This window comes from Halichoerus grypus, chromosome 5 (assembly GCF_964656455.1).
Source record: "Halichoerus grypus chromosome 5, mHalGry1.hap1.1, whole genome shotgun sequence".
Lineage (NCBI taxonomy): Eukaryota > Metazoa > Chordata > Mammalia > Carnivora > Phocidae > Halichoerus > Halichoerus grypus.
In genome coordinates this window covers 155,294,773-155,313,260 of record NC_135716.1, presented here as the reverse complement: position 1 = coordinate 155,313,260, position 18,488 = coordinate 155,294,773, and the positions used below count along the sequence as shown (strand labels likewise).

Below are 18,488 nucleotides of genomic sequence, written 5' to 3'. Positions count from 1 at the left end.
AAGATGCTAACATACACATTAGATGCTAAGGACTATAAATCAAACTGTTAACAAGGGGCTAGGTATTCCTGAAGACTTTTATCACTGATATTAGCATTATAATTTTTAATGAGAAACAAAAAAATACTTTTAAAACAGATAACTAGCCTAATTATCCCTCAAGGTTCTATTCATAAGGTACAACCAACTTTCCTTTCTATGCTCCTACTTCCATGGACACAATACACTTAGCTTTACGGTAAAACTAATTTTTACCCACTACTAGATTGTAGCTCCTTGAGTCCCCAGTAAGGAATCATAACCAACCTAAGTGCTTTCTACTCAGTATACAATTAAGAAATATTTGCTGACTAAATAAACCAATTGAGCTATCACCATCCTTCTGTTTGTGCTAAGAATGGGATCACGCTAAATGCTACAAACATCTGCCAAAAGAGGCCAAATATGTAGAAAACTAGGCATGTATCTCTCTCTACTGAGGGCAAAACTGAACTGTCCCCCATTCACACTCTCTCCTGTCCATGCTCAGTTACCTACCACTCAAGTCATAAATCTTGGACAAAATCTTAATAGCTTATTTTTTATCTGGAAAGAGGATAAACATTTTTATTAAAATGTAAGATATACACAAAGTATACAGATTACTAATTTATTACAAAATGGGCATACTTATGTAATCGTAAGTAATGTAGTAATAAGTAATGTAGAACAAGTATAGAACAGCCTCAAACTTTGATCCTAGAATACTTCTGCAGTCTTAAAAAATTGAAGAGTCAAGGAGCTTGTTTGTGCTGATACATCTATTAATAGTTGGCATATTATGTCCCCCCAAAAAATAATAATTGGCATATTATATATTAAAACATATTAATTTAAAAATAACAATTATAAACCCAACTAAATGTTAACATAAGAAATATTTTCTCCCAATAAACAGAATTAGAAAGAGTTCCCTTGTTTTACATTTTTGTAAATCTCAATGCCTGGCTTAATAGGAAACAGGTGGATTCTCTTATCCACTTCTGTATTCCATCTGCTGCAATACGTTTTTTAGGTGGAATAATACAAAGAAAGCCCAGCAACACATATATATCTATTTGGAAAAGGGAAGAATATTTTAACAGACTTTCAGATTATAATGGATGGTCTTTTTTGATACTACACCAAAACATGACAAGTGATAATTTTTTAAAGATTAGTTGCAATGTGGATCTAAAAACATACCAATAAATTTTTCATACTGTTACATTAAAATCCTCTGTTCTACCTTGTACTTTGAATGGATCATTCATCCAAGCATGATTTTATAACATTATGCATTAGCCATCTGGAAAATACTGGTTCACTAAGTTATACAGATCTTCCAAATACTGACACATTTCATTATACAACATTAAAACTCATATGTGCTAACATAACCAATGATTTTTTTTTTTTTTTAAAGATTTTTTATTTATTTGACAGCGAGAGACACAGCAAGAGAGGGAACACAAGCAGGGGGAGTGGGAGAGGGAGAAGCAGGCCTCCCGCAGAGCAGGGAGCCCGATGCGGGGCTCGATCCCAGGACCCTGAGGTCATGACCTGAGCCAAAGGCAGACGCTTAACGACTGAGCTACCCAGGCGCCCCAACCAATGATTTTTTTAAAGAAGTCTTTAAAGTCTGCTATCAGACTCACTGTGGTGGATAAAAGTTTTCCAAACTTCCGTTTTTTGCTTTAAAAGCTCAAATTTTATCATTGGCAAAGGATACTATCAATTGTTTTCCTTGAGGTGACAAACTCACTTTGTTTCTTATCAAGAAAACATCTGCCAAATCTGAATAATCAGTGTCAATTGTTCTTTCAGGTAAAAACAAAGATCCATGAACAAAGCAGCAGCTCCATATCCAACTCAACCACACAAGGAAGGTTGCTCTTCCTTGAAGCAACCAATGTACTTCAGCATGTAGTCTAAGTGTTTTATGCATACTTCCCATTTCATCACAGAGAAGAGCAAAAAGACATGTACTCAAAGGTCACAACTTAATAAAACTATTTTTCCTGTTTCACCAAGGATATCATTAAGTTAAACTAGTATTCTTTTTTTCAACCTGAGGGCTGTGGGCAGTGAAGAATACAGTAACTGCTAGTACACTTTGGTACTACTGCTTAGATTTGTGCTAACATTTACATACTACTGCTTTTGCTGCATCAATGAAAATACAAAAATAAAGGAAAAGGCAAATAATATTTTAGTATTATCATAAAAACAGTCTGACCTCATGGAATCCCTAAAAAGGGTCTTAGTTACCTAGGTGTTCACAGACCACAGAACCTCTGATATAGAACATAACACAGACTCCTGAAGGCCCGTTCATTTGCTCTCCCAATCATGCACCATCCATCCCTATCGCTGACAAAGACACCCACTATACCAACTTCTGCCACTATTAGTTGGTTTATCTGTTTTTTTTTTTGAACAAAGTATAAATGGACTCATGGCATGTATATCCTTTTCTGTCCTTTTACAGTAAAATCAGCTAAAGGATTACACAAAGCTTTGTTTTCTATTACACTAATATCTGCTCTTACATCTTTATTACTTCCTTTCTTACGTTCCTTAAAATTCATTTTTTTTCACCCAATTGAGACCTTTATAGTTTTATCATTTATAGCTCAGCTCCATCTGGAATTTATTTTTGTGAACGGAAAATCTGATTTTCCCATTGATTCAGCACTATTTGTTGAAAGACATCACTGAGTTGTGTTCTGTAAGTCTATTTGTCTTCTGTGAATACCACTCTTTAAATTATTGTAGGTTTACTCTTGATATCTGGAAGTATAAATCCTCTACCATACCTTTTCTTTCAACATTATCTTCAACTACCACTTGCCATTTGGATTCCCATTTATATTTTAAGATCAGCTGGTCATTTTCTACTCCCATCCCTTCCCCCAAAAAGCACTGTGGACCTTTGATTGGGATATTAAATCTGTAGATCAATTTAGGAAAAACTGACTTCTTTACAATAATCTTCCCTATGGAAATTATATACTTATTTACATCTTCGTTTTCTCAGTAATTTTTTATATTTTTCTGTGTAGAGTTCATCTTCCACTTAATCCTAGGTATTTAATGTTTCTGAATGCTAACGTAAGTTTTATCTCTTTAATCTTATTTTCTAATTGTCTGACTTATACACAGAAATGCAACTGATTTCTAAAGTCAAACACTGATCTTGTATCAAGAATGTTAAAGTTCATTTATTAATTCTAAGAGTTTGTCTGTAGATTCTTTTGAATTTTCTGTATAAACAATCATGTCATCTGTGAAGATACCTTTGTTTATTTCTCAAAGTTTATGTTTAACATTTGTTTTGTAACACTTCCATTTCTCCTCTACCTGCCTGAATACTATTGTTGTCTTATATTTTACTTCTACATATTATACACCCACAATATATTTTTGTTATTTTTGCTTTAAACAGTTTATTGTCTTTTAATGAGATTTAAATTTTTAAAAAATGCTTCATTGAACCTACATAGTTACCATTTCCTTAATTCCCTTCTGTAGGTCCAGATTTCTAGTTGTTACCCCAGCGCACTAATATTCTATATACATTTTTAGTCTTTTCATGTGTTTCATTTTGTCTAACTTTTATTGCTGTATCTTCAATAATCTTTCCTTCTACAATGTCTAATCTATTGTTAATTCCATCCAGCGTATTTTTCAAATCAGACATAATTTTTATCTCCAAGAAGTTTGATTTGGATTAAAAAAAAAATATCTTCCATGTGTCTACATGTACATGTTCAACCTATCCTTTTACTTCTCCATGGAATACAGGTATAAAAACTGGGCTTTTTCCAACTTTACTGAGATATAATTAACATGTAAGTTTAAGGTGTACAATGTGTTCATTTGATACACTTACATTCTGCAAAATAAATACCACCAGAGCATTCACACCTCCATCATGTCACATAATTACAATTTCCTTTTTATGTTGAGAACATTTAAGATCTACCCCCCTAGCAACTTTCATGTATACATGAATACAGTATTGTTAACAATAATCACCATGCTATATAAAAGATTCCCCAAACTTAGTCATCTTGTAACTGAAAAGTTTATACCTTTTCACTAACATTTCTCCATTTTTCCTGCCCCATAGCCCCTGGGTAACCACCATTCTACTTTCTAAGAATTAGGCCTTTTAAGATTCCACATATAAGTGATATCATACAGTATTTGTTTTTCTCTGCCTGACATTTCACTTGGCATAATACCCTCAAGATCCATTCATTTTGTCTCAAATGGCAGGATTTTCTTCTCATGGCTAAATAATATTCCATTCTGTATGTGTGTGTATGTGCGTGCACAACCCCCGCCCCCAGCTTCCTTACCCATTCATCCACTGATAGGTTATTTCTGTATCTTGGCTTATGATAATTATTTATGTTGTTTTATACTAATTCTATCACCTGTGTTATTTCTGGGTCAGTTTTGATATTTTTCTACTCATTATGGTTGGTTTTTTGTTTTATTTTTTTTGTTGGTTTGTTTGTTTTATTACTTCTTTGTCAGCCTGGTAATTTTTTATTGGATGCCAGACCATTGTGAATTTTACACTGATAAGTGCTAGATATTTTTGTATTCCTATAAATATTCTTGAGCTTTATTCTGCAACACAGTTAAATTGTTTGACAACAGGAATGAAGTATTGATACATGCTGTAACTGAGCCTTGAAAATGTATTTAGTGAAAGAAGTCAGACATAACAAGTTATGTATTATATGATCCCATTTATACGAAATGTCCAGAATAGGAAAATTCATGGAGTTAGAAAGTAAATTAATAGTTACAGGAAATGGATAGAATAGGGAATCAATGGTAATGGGTACAGGCTTTTCTTTCTGGGGTCATGAGAATGTTCTGGAATTACATGGTGGTTAATGGTTGCACACCCTTGTGAATATACCAAAACCACTAATTATAAACTTTAAAAGGAGAAATTTTATAATGGTCTCTGAATTACATCTAAAAAACTTTAAATCAAATTTTAGAAGTAGAATTACTTGAAAACAGATCAATCCTTTTTTTTTTTTTTAAGATTTTTTTTTTTTTTATTTGACAGAGACAGACACAGGGAGAGAGGGAACACAAGCAGGCGGAGTGGGAGAGAGAGAAGCAGGCTTCCCGCGGAGCAGGGAGCCTGATGTGGGGCTCGATCCCAGGACCCTGGGATCATGACCTGAGCCGAAGGCAGACGCTTAACGACTGAGCCACCCAGGCGCCCCAACAGATCAATCCTTTTGAGTTTTGCTTTGAAGGTATGTAGACAGGACCAGAGCAGAATTTTAGTCTAGGGCTTTTTTTTTTTAAGATTTTATTTATTTATTTGACAGAGAGAGACACAGCGAGAGAGGGAACACAAGCAGGGGGAGTGGGGGAGGGAGAAGTAGGCTTCCCGCCGAGCAGGGAGCCTGATGTGGGGCTCAATCCCAGGACCCCGGGACCATGACCTGAGCCGAAGGCAGACGCTTAACAACTGAGCCACCCAGGTGCCCCTAGGGCTAATTTTATTCCACTACTGAAACAAAATCCTATTTTACCTAATGACCTATGAATTATGAAGACTTTCACTTTTGTGTGAACAGTAACTATGCCTGGCCCTATAGGAGTATCAGTAATTTTCCACACTAATTCTTGTACGTGGTTCTTTTTTTTTTTTTAAAGATGTTATTTATTTATTTGACAGAGAGATAGAGAGAGAGCAGCAGTAGGCAGAGCAGCAGTCAGAGGGAGAGGGAGAAGCAGACTCCCTGCTGAGCAGGGACCCCCCCCCCCCCAACGTAGGGCTCGATCCCAGAACTCTGGGATCATGACCTGAGCCGAAGGCAGCCGCTTAACCAACTGAGCCACCCAGGCACCCCCTTGCAGGTGGTTCTTTCCCTAGTCTTCCTTACTCAGGCACTGATAAGTACCCAACTGAAGACTCAGGGGGCACCCTCAGTATATCACTGGAATTCTTTCTTGGTGTAGCTTTCTCTTCTCTGATATGCTGCCCTGTGAACTCTAGCCACCTCAGGGATTTCATGATCTCCCAGCTCCACCTGGCTCCACTCAAGGAGACCTCTGGGCCTTAGAAACTTTCTCTAGACAGTAAGCTAGGACAATCACAGGGTTGACCTTGTTTGTTAACAATTTCTCAGGGATCACTGTCCTATGGTCCAATCTCTTGAAAACCACTGTTTCATATATTTTGTCTATTTTGTCAGTTGTTTCAGGTAGTGGAGTAAATTTAGGCCCTGTTATTCCACCTTGGCCAGAACCAACAAATCTTTACAAAGAACCAACTTCTTGTTTGTTGACATATTTTTTATTACCTTTGTCTTCTTCAGATATCTTTTGCTCTTTATCTAGATGCTTAAATCATTGATATTCAATCTTTCTTCTATTCTAGTACACACATTTAAAGCTAATACTTTAACGGCACTCCATCTACAGGTTTTCATATTTTGTATTTCTGTTTGTCATCAAAGTATTTTCTAAGGATTCATTCTTGATCACTGGGTTATTTATAACTATACTGCTTAATCTGCAAACTTTGGGTGACTATCTGATCGATCATCTATTTGCTATTATTTCTTTTTTTTATTTTTATTTTTTTTTAATTTTTTTTTTAAAGATTTTATTTATTTATTTATTAGAGAGAGAGAAAGAGCGCACATGAGAGGGGGGAGGATCAGAGGGAAAAGCAGACTCCCTGCCGAGCAGGGAGCCCGATGCGGGACTCGATCCCGGGACTCCAGGATCATGACCTGAGCCGAAGGCAGTCACTTAAGCAACTGAGCCACCCAGGCGCCCCTATTTGCTATTATTTCTACCTTAATTCCACCGTGCTGGAAAATACACACTATATGGTGTTGGTCTTCTGAAATTTGCTGAGACTTCCTTTATGGTCTACCATAAATCAGTATTACATGATCAGTTTTGGTAAATATTCCACGTGCACATAAAAAATGTATATTCTAGGGGTGCCTAGGTGGTGCAGTTAGTTGAGTGTCCAACTCTTGGTTTCAGCTCAGGTCGTGATCTCAAGGTCATGAGATCGAGCCGAGTCAGGCCCCACACTCAACAGAGTCTGCTTGAGACTCTCCTCTGCCTCTCTCCCCCATACTCTCTCTCTCTCTAAAATAAATAAATCTTTTTTTTTTAAAGTATATCCTGCAATTGTTAAGTGTAATATTCTCTCTCTATATATATCAAGTGGATCAAATATCCTAATTTCCTGGTTCAAATCTTCTACATCTTTAACGGGATTTGTTTGATTAGTTGGGTTTTAGATTTTGATCTGCTTCTTCTATGAGTTATAAAGAGACATACGTTAAAATCTTCCTCTTTGGTCAAGGACTTGTCCATTTCTCCTTTTAGTTTTGTCAGCTTTTGAGGCATATATAAATTTAGTATTGTTTCTTATTGAAATGATCCCTTTTGCACAATAAAATATTTTTGTTTTCAATAATGTTTCTTGTCCTTTAAGATATATCTCTTGTGGGGTGCCTGGGTGGCTCAGTTGGTTAAGTGTCTGACTCTTGGCTCAGGTCATGATCTCAGGGGTTGTGAGATCGAGCCTCACGTCGGGCTCCATGCTCAGCGCAGAGTCTGCTTGAGATTCTTTCCAGCTCCCTCTCCCTCCCCCCACTCACAATCTCTTTCTCTCTGAAATAAATAAATAAAATCCTTAAATGTGTGTGTGTGCGTATAATTCTTTAAGATACATCTCTTGTGGGGCACCTGGGTAGCTCAGTCGTTGAGCATCTGCCTTTGGCTCAGGTCATGATCCCGGGGTCCTGGGATCAAGCCCCACATCGGGCTCCCTGCTCCACGGGAAGCCTGCTTCTCCCTCTCCCACTCCCCCTGCTTGTGTTCCCTCTCTCACTGTGTCTCTGTCAAATAAATAAAATCTTTAAAAAAAAAAAAAAGATACATCTCTTGTAAGCAGCACACAGTTGAATTTTGTTTCTTCATCCAGTCTGACAATCTTTGACTTTTTAAATGGAATACTTCGTACATTTACATTTATTTCCTAACAGAACTCAATCTTTTTTAAAAAATATTTTATTTATTTGATAGAGAGGGAGAGGGAGAGGAAGAAGCAGACTCCCCGCTGAGCAGGGAGCCCAACGTGGAGCTCGACCCAGGACCCTGGGATCATGACCTGAGCTGAAGGCAGATGCTTAACTAATTGAGCCACCCAGGCGCCCAACATAACTCAATTTAAATACATATTTGTTTTCCTGTTTTTCCTATCTCTTCTTTGTTCATTTTTTTCTCCTTGTCTACTTTTGGATATATTATTTTTTCTTACTTACTTAATATTCTTTTACTATTCTTGTAGTAAACAATAAAACAACCAGTATCTGAGTATTGTCAGAAATTCAAATTTTCAGGGGTGTCTGGCTGGCTCAGTTGGTAGTGTGTGTGTTGACTCTTCATCTCAGGGTTGTGAATTCAAGCCCATGTTAGGTGTAGAGATTACTTAAAAAAATAAAATCTTTCGGGCGCCTGGGTGGCTCAGTCGTTAAGCGTCTGCCTTCGGCTCAGGTCATGACCCCAGGGTCCTGGGATCGAGTCCCACATCGGGCTGCCTGCTCGGCAGGAAGCCCGCTTCTCCCTCTCCCACTCCCCCTGCTTGTGTTCCTGCTCTCGCTATCTCTCTGTCAAATAAATAAATAAAATATTTAAAAAAAAAAAAAATTAAAAAAATAAAATAAAATCTTTGGGGCACCTGCTGGCTCAGTCAGTGGAGCATGTGACTCTTGATCTCAGGGCTGAGTTCAAGCCCTACACTGGGTGTGGAGATTACTTTAAATAAAATAAAAATAAATAAAAAATTAAAAAAAAGAAATTCAAAATTTCAGACCCCAATTAAATGTACTAAACCAGAAATTCTCAGGTGAGGCCCAGCAATTTGGGTTTTAACAAGCCCTCTTAGTTATTGTGACATGTTGATGTATTAAAAGAACCACTGCCCTAAATATTACAACATGCTCTTGACTTAGTACTTTTACCACTTCCAATGCAATGCAAAGACTTTAACTGTACATACAGGTGATCCTTAACAACATGGATTTAAACCACATGGGTCCACTTATATACAGAATTTTTTCAATAAACACAGCACAGGGGCACCTGGATGGCTCAGTCAGTTAAACATCTGGCTCTTAATTTCAGTTCAGGTCATGATCTCAGGGTTGGCCACAGAGCCTGCTTAAGATTCTCTCTCTCCCTCTCCCCCTGCCTCTCGTCCCAGTTTAAAAAAAAAAAAAAAATCTTAAAAAAAAAAAGAAAAAAGATAAATACAGAACAGTTACTGGGGTGCCTGGCTGGCTTAGTAGGTAGAGTCCGCAACTCTTGACCTCAGGGTAGTGAGTTCAAGCCCAATGTTGGGCAAAGAGTTTGATTTAAAAATATAGATAAATAGGTGTGCCTGGGTGGTTCAGTCAGTTGAGCATCTGACTTCAGCTTGGATCATGGTTGGGATCCTGGGATTGAGCCCCACCATCAGGTTGGGAGTCTGCTTGTCCCTCTCCCTCTGCCCCTCCCCCCACTCATACTGGCATGTGCTCTCTCTCAAATGAATAAAAATCTTTAAAAACAAATAAATAAATAAATAAAAATACAGTACAGACTGTAAGAATATTTTTCTCTTAAGATTTTCTTAACATTTTCTTTTCTCTAGCTTTATTGTAAGAACAACAGTATATAATGCATGTAACATAACATGTACTAATCAACTATTTATGTTATCAGTAAGGCTTCTGGTCAACAGCAGACTATTAATTAAGTTTTGGGGAAGTCAAAAGTAGACATGCAGATTTTCAACTGTGCAGGAGGTGGCGGGGTCGGCACCCCTAAACACATTGTTCAAGGGTCAACCATATTTCTTTCTGCCTTACCCTTGTACTGTCATGTCTTTTAACTTCTATAGTATTTTAGAAGACCCAAAGGCATTGTGTTATGTAACAGAACTGCTATCGTTGTAAACACTCAATACACATTTAGATTTATCAACAGACATACTCTTTTGGTGTTCTTCATTCTTTAGCACACAGGATAATTTCCTTCTATCTGAAATATTAATTCCCTTTAACTGTTTAATACTGGTATACTAGTAACATATTCTCTTTGATTCTGTTTCTGTAGAAACCTATTTATTTAACCTTCATTTTTCACAGAAATTTTAATTGTAGAAATCTGGATTAGCAGGTATTACCTTTCAGCAGTATACAGATTTCATTCTCGCGTCTGGTTTTTATCATTTCTATTCAGGAGTCAGTGCCCGGCTTACTGTTGTTCCTGTGAAGTTGCCTGTTTTTGCCTCTGATTTTAAGATTTGTTTTATCTTTGTTTTTAGCAGCTCGATATTTTTTTTTTTTTTAAAGATTTTATTTATTTATTTGAGACAGAGAGAATGAGAGAGAGCACATGAGAGTGGGGAGGGTCAGAGGGAGAAGCAGACTCCCTGCCAAGCAGGGAGCCCGATGTGGGACTCGATCCAGGGACTCCAGGATCATGACCTGAGCCGAAGGCAGTCGCTTAACCAACTGAGCCACCCAGGCGCCCTTGATATTTTTTTTTTTTGCTTGGTAAGGTTTTCGTTTAATTCTTCTTGAGGCTCTCAAGAAATTCTTGAATCTATACTGTGTTTTCTTTCATCAGTTTAAAATTTTTAATATATTGTTTCTTCTTTACTCCTTTTTCCTCTCCTCTGAAACCCTAATAACAAGTTTGTTAGACCTCTTCCCCCATATCCCATTTATCTCTTAAGCTTTTCTGAATTTTCCATTGTTTTTCTTTGTGCTTCAATCTCCATATTTTCTACTGACATTTCTTCTAGTTCACTATTCTCTCCTCTGGTGTGCCTAATCTGCTGTTAAACCCATCTACCGAATTCTTAATTTCAGTTACTATATTTTGCAGTTCTAGAGTTTCCTCTTGATTCTTCCACACAGATTCCAATTCTCTGATAAATTTTCTCTAACTCAACTATTTTCTTAAACATATTAGTGACAGTTATTTTAAAATCATTGTCTAGATCACTTGTAAATATGTTAATGCTGTTTTTCCTTACCCATCCCATGGTTATTTAATTGGTCCTGTTTCCTGTAATGTCTAAAATTTTTTTACTGAAAGTGAGATCTTACTTATGGAAACTTGCAAAAGCTCAGGATGATGTTAATTTCTTCCAGAAAGGATTTAGTTTTCTTTTGGCAAGCAGAAAAAATATTAGCAACCACCCTAAGTAACAATTTGAAGCTGGTCTATTTTGGTTTGCTCTTACTCACAGAACGTAACCATTCTGAGCTATCAACTTGAAAGGCTGGAGTGTTTACCATGGCTCCCCTCCTCCTTGAAGATCATGAACAATAATTTTTGTTCCCTTCTTCTCTGTGAGACTGCTTGATTCTAAGTAGTGAAAAATCCACTTGATTTATCTATGCCTGAGCCCAAATACATATGAGTTAGGAATTAACAAGTGCCTTAAGTGGATATTATTTGCAAGAAGTCGAACTCACTTCTGAGATTCAAGAGGATCTTAGTCCTCAAGCCCTGGCTGTTCGGTAGCCTCAAACTCCAGTTTTTGTCTTCCTAGCCCCATGACTGCTCTAAGCTTCTGCTTTCTATTTAGCCTCTATGCCATGCATTGAGAATTGAGAAAGGTCCCAAGGGAAATATGCATGGCTTATCTCGATGTATTTCCCTTTTCCCTGGGATCTTTAGCCCTGAAGTCATGGCTTTTCTGTTCTCCAGTGCCTCTCCCCTCTTTTTTATTAATAGTGGGGGATGGTGGTATTTTATATAGATAGAAAGAAGGATTAATCTAATACTAGCTATTCCATCATATCTAGAAGCAGAAGTCCAAACACTCCAGCTCCTTTGACCCCTGTATTATTTCATCATGAAGTCCTAGCATTACTATTTCCTCATTGTTTAAAGTAAAAGTTACTACTATGTTTCCTCATTGTTTAAAGTAAAAGTTACTACTATGTTTAGGCCTCAGTTATCTCCTACTTGGACTACTATAAGGAACACTATCGGGTATTTATGATTCTAGCCCATATGCTCCACTAGAAATTCTCAAGTTCAGTTGGGCACCATTAGGGATAGTTTCTTTTGCTTTGTTTTTTTAAGATTTTATTTATTTATTTATTTATTTGACAGATAGAGAGAGCCAGAGAGCACGACTGGGGGTTATGGCAGAGGGAGAGGGAAAAGCAGGCTCCCCACTGAGCAGGAAGCCTGACGTGGGGCTCAATCCCAGGACCCTGGGATCATGACCCAATCCGAAGGCAGACGCTTAACCAACTGAGCCACCCAGGTGCCCAGGGATGATTTCTTAAAGTACAGATTTCTGAACCCTATCTATAAGTATAAAATAAATGATTTGGCAGGCCTGCAATAATACCTTGGAATTACCACCAGCACCTCTAAACACACACACACATGCACGCATGCACCCACATATTCCTCCCCTAAGTGATTCTGATGGAATCATTCCATGGATTGGTATTTGGGAAAAATCAATACTCTATACCTCAGCTGTCAGTTTCCTTTCTAAATTGTAAATCTGATCAGTCACTAAGATGATAGTATGCTTCTATTGGTTTATTATCTTTCTACAAATAAAAAGATCCTATGTATGTATCAGTACAATTATGTATATATATGTGTGTGTGTGTGTGTTTATGTGTGTGCATGATAAAATGGAAGAAATAAAGCAAAAACAAGTGAAAGCAAGGGAGGGAGGAGGAGAGGGTAAAAGCAAGATTTGAAAGTGAGATTGAAAGAGAGCAGGAGCATGAGACATATATGGCTTCGAGGTGCTCGTGGTCTAGTAAGGGAAGAAATACATGCACAGAACTTAGTTACTTCATGAATCTCCCACAGCCTTTTTAGGGTTTTTAGATATGAGCTTAAGAAATTACCTTGTAAAGAAGAAACACTTGTATTCCACTAGGTATCTAATGACTTGGTATGAAATTTTGAAGTTTTGGCCCTTGCTTCAAAAAGAAAAGGGAAAGGGATGGGGGGGGAGGGGAGAAAAGGAAGGGGAAGGAAGGAAGGGAAGGAAAAGAAAGGAAAAGACAGCAAACTACTACATGCTTTTCTGGATATGCACCTACACTTGAATATCATGAAATAGGTTGACCACCAATCAAAGAACTCTGTGAGTTTGTCCAAATTATTCATTTTACTGGATTCTGTTGACCCCTTGGGAATCTGACAATTTTTTTTCAAGAACATATTTAGAGGGGTAATCAACGGTTTTTGAAACAAACTGATTCAATAAAATACTGACTCAAAAATTCTATCAATGGGGAACTGGCACTGTCAAGAATTTAAATTAAATAGAGATTCCCAATGAGCATCCTCCAACTTCTTTAGAGAAATATTTTCTTCTGATTTGTGTATAACCTCAAAACATTGTGGATTCAAGCTTTCAAGCTGCCATGTATAAGCTAGCCAAATTATGTCATCTTTAAACTCAATCATATAGAACTCTATTGTTATTATAAAGGCAAATTAAATGTATTATTCAATGACATTTCAAAAGTGTTTAAAAAAAAACAGAATTACTTTGTTAGTCACAGTGTTGATTGCCAGAGTTGGAGAGGCACTTCCCGAAATAATACACTCCATTCCCAAAGAATCTGAATCTATGCTATATGGAGTTGAGGCCTAAAATACAAGAACAAAATAAATAATTATTAGCTCATATATCCAGCAACTTTAACACAATTTGAAGGTATTTCATCAAATTCTCCAACATCAGTTTTGTGCTTTGTTTCTGAAAACGTGAATCTAAATCCCTACTGAAATCTCTTGTACTATATGTTAGTATGTTACTGACCTGGTATCACAAAGTCCATTGGTCTGGCTACTTCTTACCAGCTCTTTTAATTGACTGTGGGACAGTTCAGCAAAAATTCTAAACTTCTGTAGTAGAGACTGCTAACGGTCCTCTAATATCCATTTCCCCTGTTCTCCCTTTTAGTAATAAAACCCAATAGTTATTGACTTATGACAGCCCAGCTAAATACTACCTTTACAGCTTCATTTGCAAGTAGTTGTGGCCATGTGACTAAGGTGTACGTGGCCATGTAACTAACTTGTGTAAAGGAGATATGAGCAAGAGTGATATGTGCAACTTCTGGATCATGTCTTTGAAAAGAACCTGCTTTCCTCTACTCTGTCTTTCCCTCTTATTGCAGGCTGGGACACAGACATGGTGGTGGTCATCTTGCTTAATCAAAATGGCAAGGGTAATACTCTAGGGAACACTGAAAAGACAAGATTAGAAGGAACATCAACATCTGAATGAACTGGTGGGACACAGATGGCTATCTGTCTAATCTATCAGCATGAACCTCTACTTGAAAGAGAAATAAAACTCTCTGATTTAAGGTTCTCAGTTGTTTTTTCTTCTTTTGTCTATTACTGCAACTGAACAGTACTGAATAACACAACTCATCACACTGTTTATAAAACTAATATGGGCGGTCAAGATTTTGTATTTAGAATCTGGGATATAAACTGTGATAACTCCTCTTTCTTTCATAAGATGATGTTTATGGCTTTGATGAAGACTCAAGAGTGTTCAACTTCAATGTTGAAAGCTAATGAAGGACAGATATAAACAATCTGTGGCTATGATGCTAGTTCAGTGTATATTCCTCTTGTGCCCCACCCCCCCAAAAAAAATTTGTGCCACACATGGTCCCAAGTGGAGATGCGTTTTTAAAAGATCACACTGCATGTAAAAGAGAGCAATTTCACTGAGACACGTTTCTAAGATTCATCTATTTATCACTTAATCCTCCATCATGAATTTCTTTCATCAGATAACCTATGACGGTGGAGAACAGTTTGACTGCAATGAAAAAAAGGAAAAGACAAGGGTCACCCCACCCCCACCCCCTGCCCAGAAGATAGAATCTAGCACTTACGTGCTGCGTATACATTGAGAGTGGGGTCAAAGTAGCAAAGAGCTTCATATGAAATACAAGTGGAAGAACTACAAAGACAACTTTGTCTATGCCTCAATTTTGATGCCAGCCCAACTTAGCTAAACCTAAATTAACATATAAGATTACTTTAGAACACTGCAAATATGTTCCTCTAACTCAACTGAATCTTCTCTGACCCAACTACTGGTTCACTATTTCTCACTCCTCCCCACTGGTAGGAAGAGGAAAGCCGGTGTTGTGTGATGGCATGCAAATTACTCAACCTTTATGCTCTTTTACCCATCTATAAAAATGAGGATATGTCACTTCCTTTAGAGGTCTATTAAGAGCATTAATGAAATAATTTATGCAAAGCTCTCAGCATAGTACCTGAAATGCACAGTAAGGGCTAGCTGCTATGATGACTAGTAGAACATACCTGCTATTGATGCTGAGGATCTCTGATACAAAGGGATATTTAATAGTGATTAATGAGAAAAGGCACAGATTTGATATGAGACACTATTTTCCTACAAAGCCGGATTCATAGCTTCAGCTATTATAAATTAGACAGTAAATTTTTAAAATCTTTTAATTAGATATTCTTTATGGATACTTCAGTCTGGTTCAATCAAGAGAATAAACAACATTCTCTTTACATGCTTTGATGTACTCAATAGTATAGTATATATTTTTAGTTATAGGCACACTGATTCTATGTTATTAAGACAATAAGTAGTCTGATTAGAAAAGCCAGAGGATCTAGGTATCCTAAAACGTATTTCGATAACTGTTATTATTACAGCCAAGAGGAAAATTCTGGGCAAAGAAAGTATCAATGAGTCTAATCTGGGAGGAACCAGTCAGCTTATGAAAGGTCCTTTCCGGGGTTTCCTCTTATTCCCTGCCAAAATCCTACCCACCCAAGTTCTACTTCCAGTATGGTGGTGTGAAATCCCCACAGACCAACCTTCTGCTGATAACAACTACAAATTGGGGGGTGGGGGAGGGAAGCAAGGACCACAGGAGGACAAAGAGCTGAGGATTCTGAAGATTAGGCAGATGTGGAGAGAAGTCAAAACTTGGAGACATTAGCCTCAGTTTCCTGTTTTCTTGCAGCTCTGCCCCAAGGCTGGGTAGCAAATGTGGAGCGTGAGTGGCTGGCGTTGTCTTTCTGTCAGGAGGAACTACGGAAAAGAGCTCAGGTAAACACTGCCAGATATCAAAGAGAGAACAGAATCTGACAGCATAGAAAGTCAAAAGGGATACCCTAATAGTATGTATGAAACACCACACAAGTCACCACAAAAGGCAGACCCCTGACATGCAAACGCAAACTAAAGCACAGAATTAAAGAATCAAATTGAAATTGGAACCACTGTCCACAGAGGAGAGAACTTACAGTTTGAGTCTAACATGGTAAACTACCAGCTAAAACAAAAATATCAATATTCTATGGAAGAATATAACAGAACCCAGAGTCTATATAACATAACACAATGTCCACTAGGATACAATCCAAAATTACGAGACATACAAGAAACAGGAAAATGCAACCCACTGTCAAGAGAAAAGACCATCTATGGAAACCACCACAAGAAGACTCAGATACTGGAATTACGAGACAAAAATTTTAAAGTAGCTATTACAATCACGCTCAATGAGTTTTTTACTCATTGAGTAAAAAACAAAAACATAGCACACCTGAATGAAAGTGTAATAAAGGAAATCACAGTGGAGAAATTAAAAATATAAAAAAGGAACAAAATCAGAATTTACAAATGAAATATACATAATTATCTGTACTTTAAAAGTCAATGGATAGGCTTAATATTAGAATGGAGATAAAACAGTAAAGAATCAGTGAACTCAAAGGCAGATCAACAAAAATTACCCAATCTAAGGAACAAAAATAAGAAAGACTGATTTTATTTTTATTTTTTTAAAGATTTTATTTATTTGACAGAGAGAGACACAGAGAGAGAGGGAACACAAGCAGGGGGAGTGGGAGAGGGAGAAGCAGGCTTCCCGCCGAGCAGGGAGCCCAATGCGGGGCTCAGTCCCAGGGTTGGGATCATGACCTGAGCCAAAGGCAGATGCTTAACGACTGAGCCACCCAGGCACCCCCGAAAGATTGATTTTAAAAAAGAAAGATCAGAGCATCAGAAAGCTATGGGATAATCTCAAACGGTCTAACATGTTTAGAGTTCCAGAAGGAGAGGAAAGAGAAAAAGAAAAAATATGGAAGGACTGATGACTGAAAACTTCGGAAATTTATTTGAAGACAAATGTACAGATTTGAGAATCCCACAGTGAACCTCCATCAGGATCAGTTAAAAAGAAATTCCACTTGGATACATCATAATTGAACTGCTGAAAAATAAAGACAGAAAGCAGCCAAAGAAAAATGGCATCTGGAAATGATCAGATTGCTCATAAAAATTATGGAGGCCGGGGCGCTCAGGTGGCTTAGTCAGTTAAGCAGCTGATTCTTCATTTCGGCTCAGGTCATGCTCTCAGAGTCTTGGGATCAGGCCCCAAGTTGGGCTCAGCGCTCAATGGGGAGTCAGCTTGTGGATTCTGTCTCTCTCGCCCACTTCCCCTCCCCTTGCTCGTTCTCTCTCTCTCAAATAAATAAATCTTTTTAAAAAAATGATGGACGTCATTAAACAGTAAACATCTTCAAAGTACTGAAAGAAAAAAAACCTTTCAATCTAGACTGTATATCGTATGAAAATATTCTTTAGGAATGAAGGCAAAGGAAGACATTTTCAGAGAAAGAAAAACTAAGAGAATCTGGTGCCAGGAGACCTGCATATATTACAAGAAAGTTCATTAGGCTAAAGGGAAATTATAGCACGGGGAAACTTGGACCTGAAGGAATGAATTAAATAAAGCACCAGAAATGGTAAACATTTGGGTAAATATAAGACTGTTGCTTTCCTCTTAGGCTTCAAGAACCACATATAATTATTTAAGGCAAAATTGTAACACTGTCTTGCAAGACTTCCAGTATATGCAGATATCATACATATTACAACTAGAAGGAATGATGAGGAAAGAGGCAAAAGGGACCCATACGTCGGAAGACTTCTGTATTTTGTTATGAAATGGTAAAATATTAACTCTGAGTAGACTGCAAAAAGTTAGGAATGTATACTGAAATCCCAATATATAAATACCAATCTATAGCTAAAAAGCCAATAGATAAAACAGAATCCTAAAATATATCTAAGTAATCTAAAAGAAGGCAGGAAAGGGGGAAAGAAAGGAACTAAAAACATAGAGGTCAAACAGAAAACAAAATGTAGACCTAAATCTAACAAGATCATTAATTACATTAATGTTAATAATCTAAACCCTCCAATAAAAAGACTGTGAGAGATACTAAAAAAGACTCAGCAAACTGCAGCCCACAACAATCAGAACTTCAAACATATAGACACAGATGAGTTGAAAGTAATACATGGAAAAATGTATACACTGCAAACA

General features: G+C 37.3%; 1 protein-coding gene across 5 annotated transcripts in view; it reads right to left on the bottom strand.

Annotated features, from left to right (window-relative positions):
* Nucleotides 1-18,488, bottom strand: part of FOXJ3 (forkhead box J3) — a 145,364-nt gene that overhangs the window by 30,013 nt on the left and 96,863 nt on the right. For 3 of the 5 annotated variants that reach the window (XM_078073293.1, XM_078073292.1, XM_078073294.1), the window contains one exon: nucleotides 13,627-13,728. The exons of the other annotated variants lie outside the window; for them this stretch is intronic. In XM_078073293.1, coding sequence (XP_077929419.1) covers nucleotides 13,627-13,728 — 102 coding nt within the window. The remainder of the gene's footprint in view (nucleotides 1-13,626; nucleotides 13,729-18,488) is intronic. 5 annotated transcript variants of the gene reach the window in all.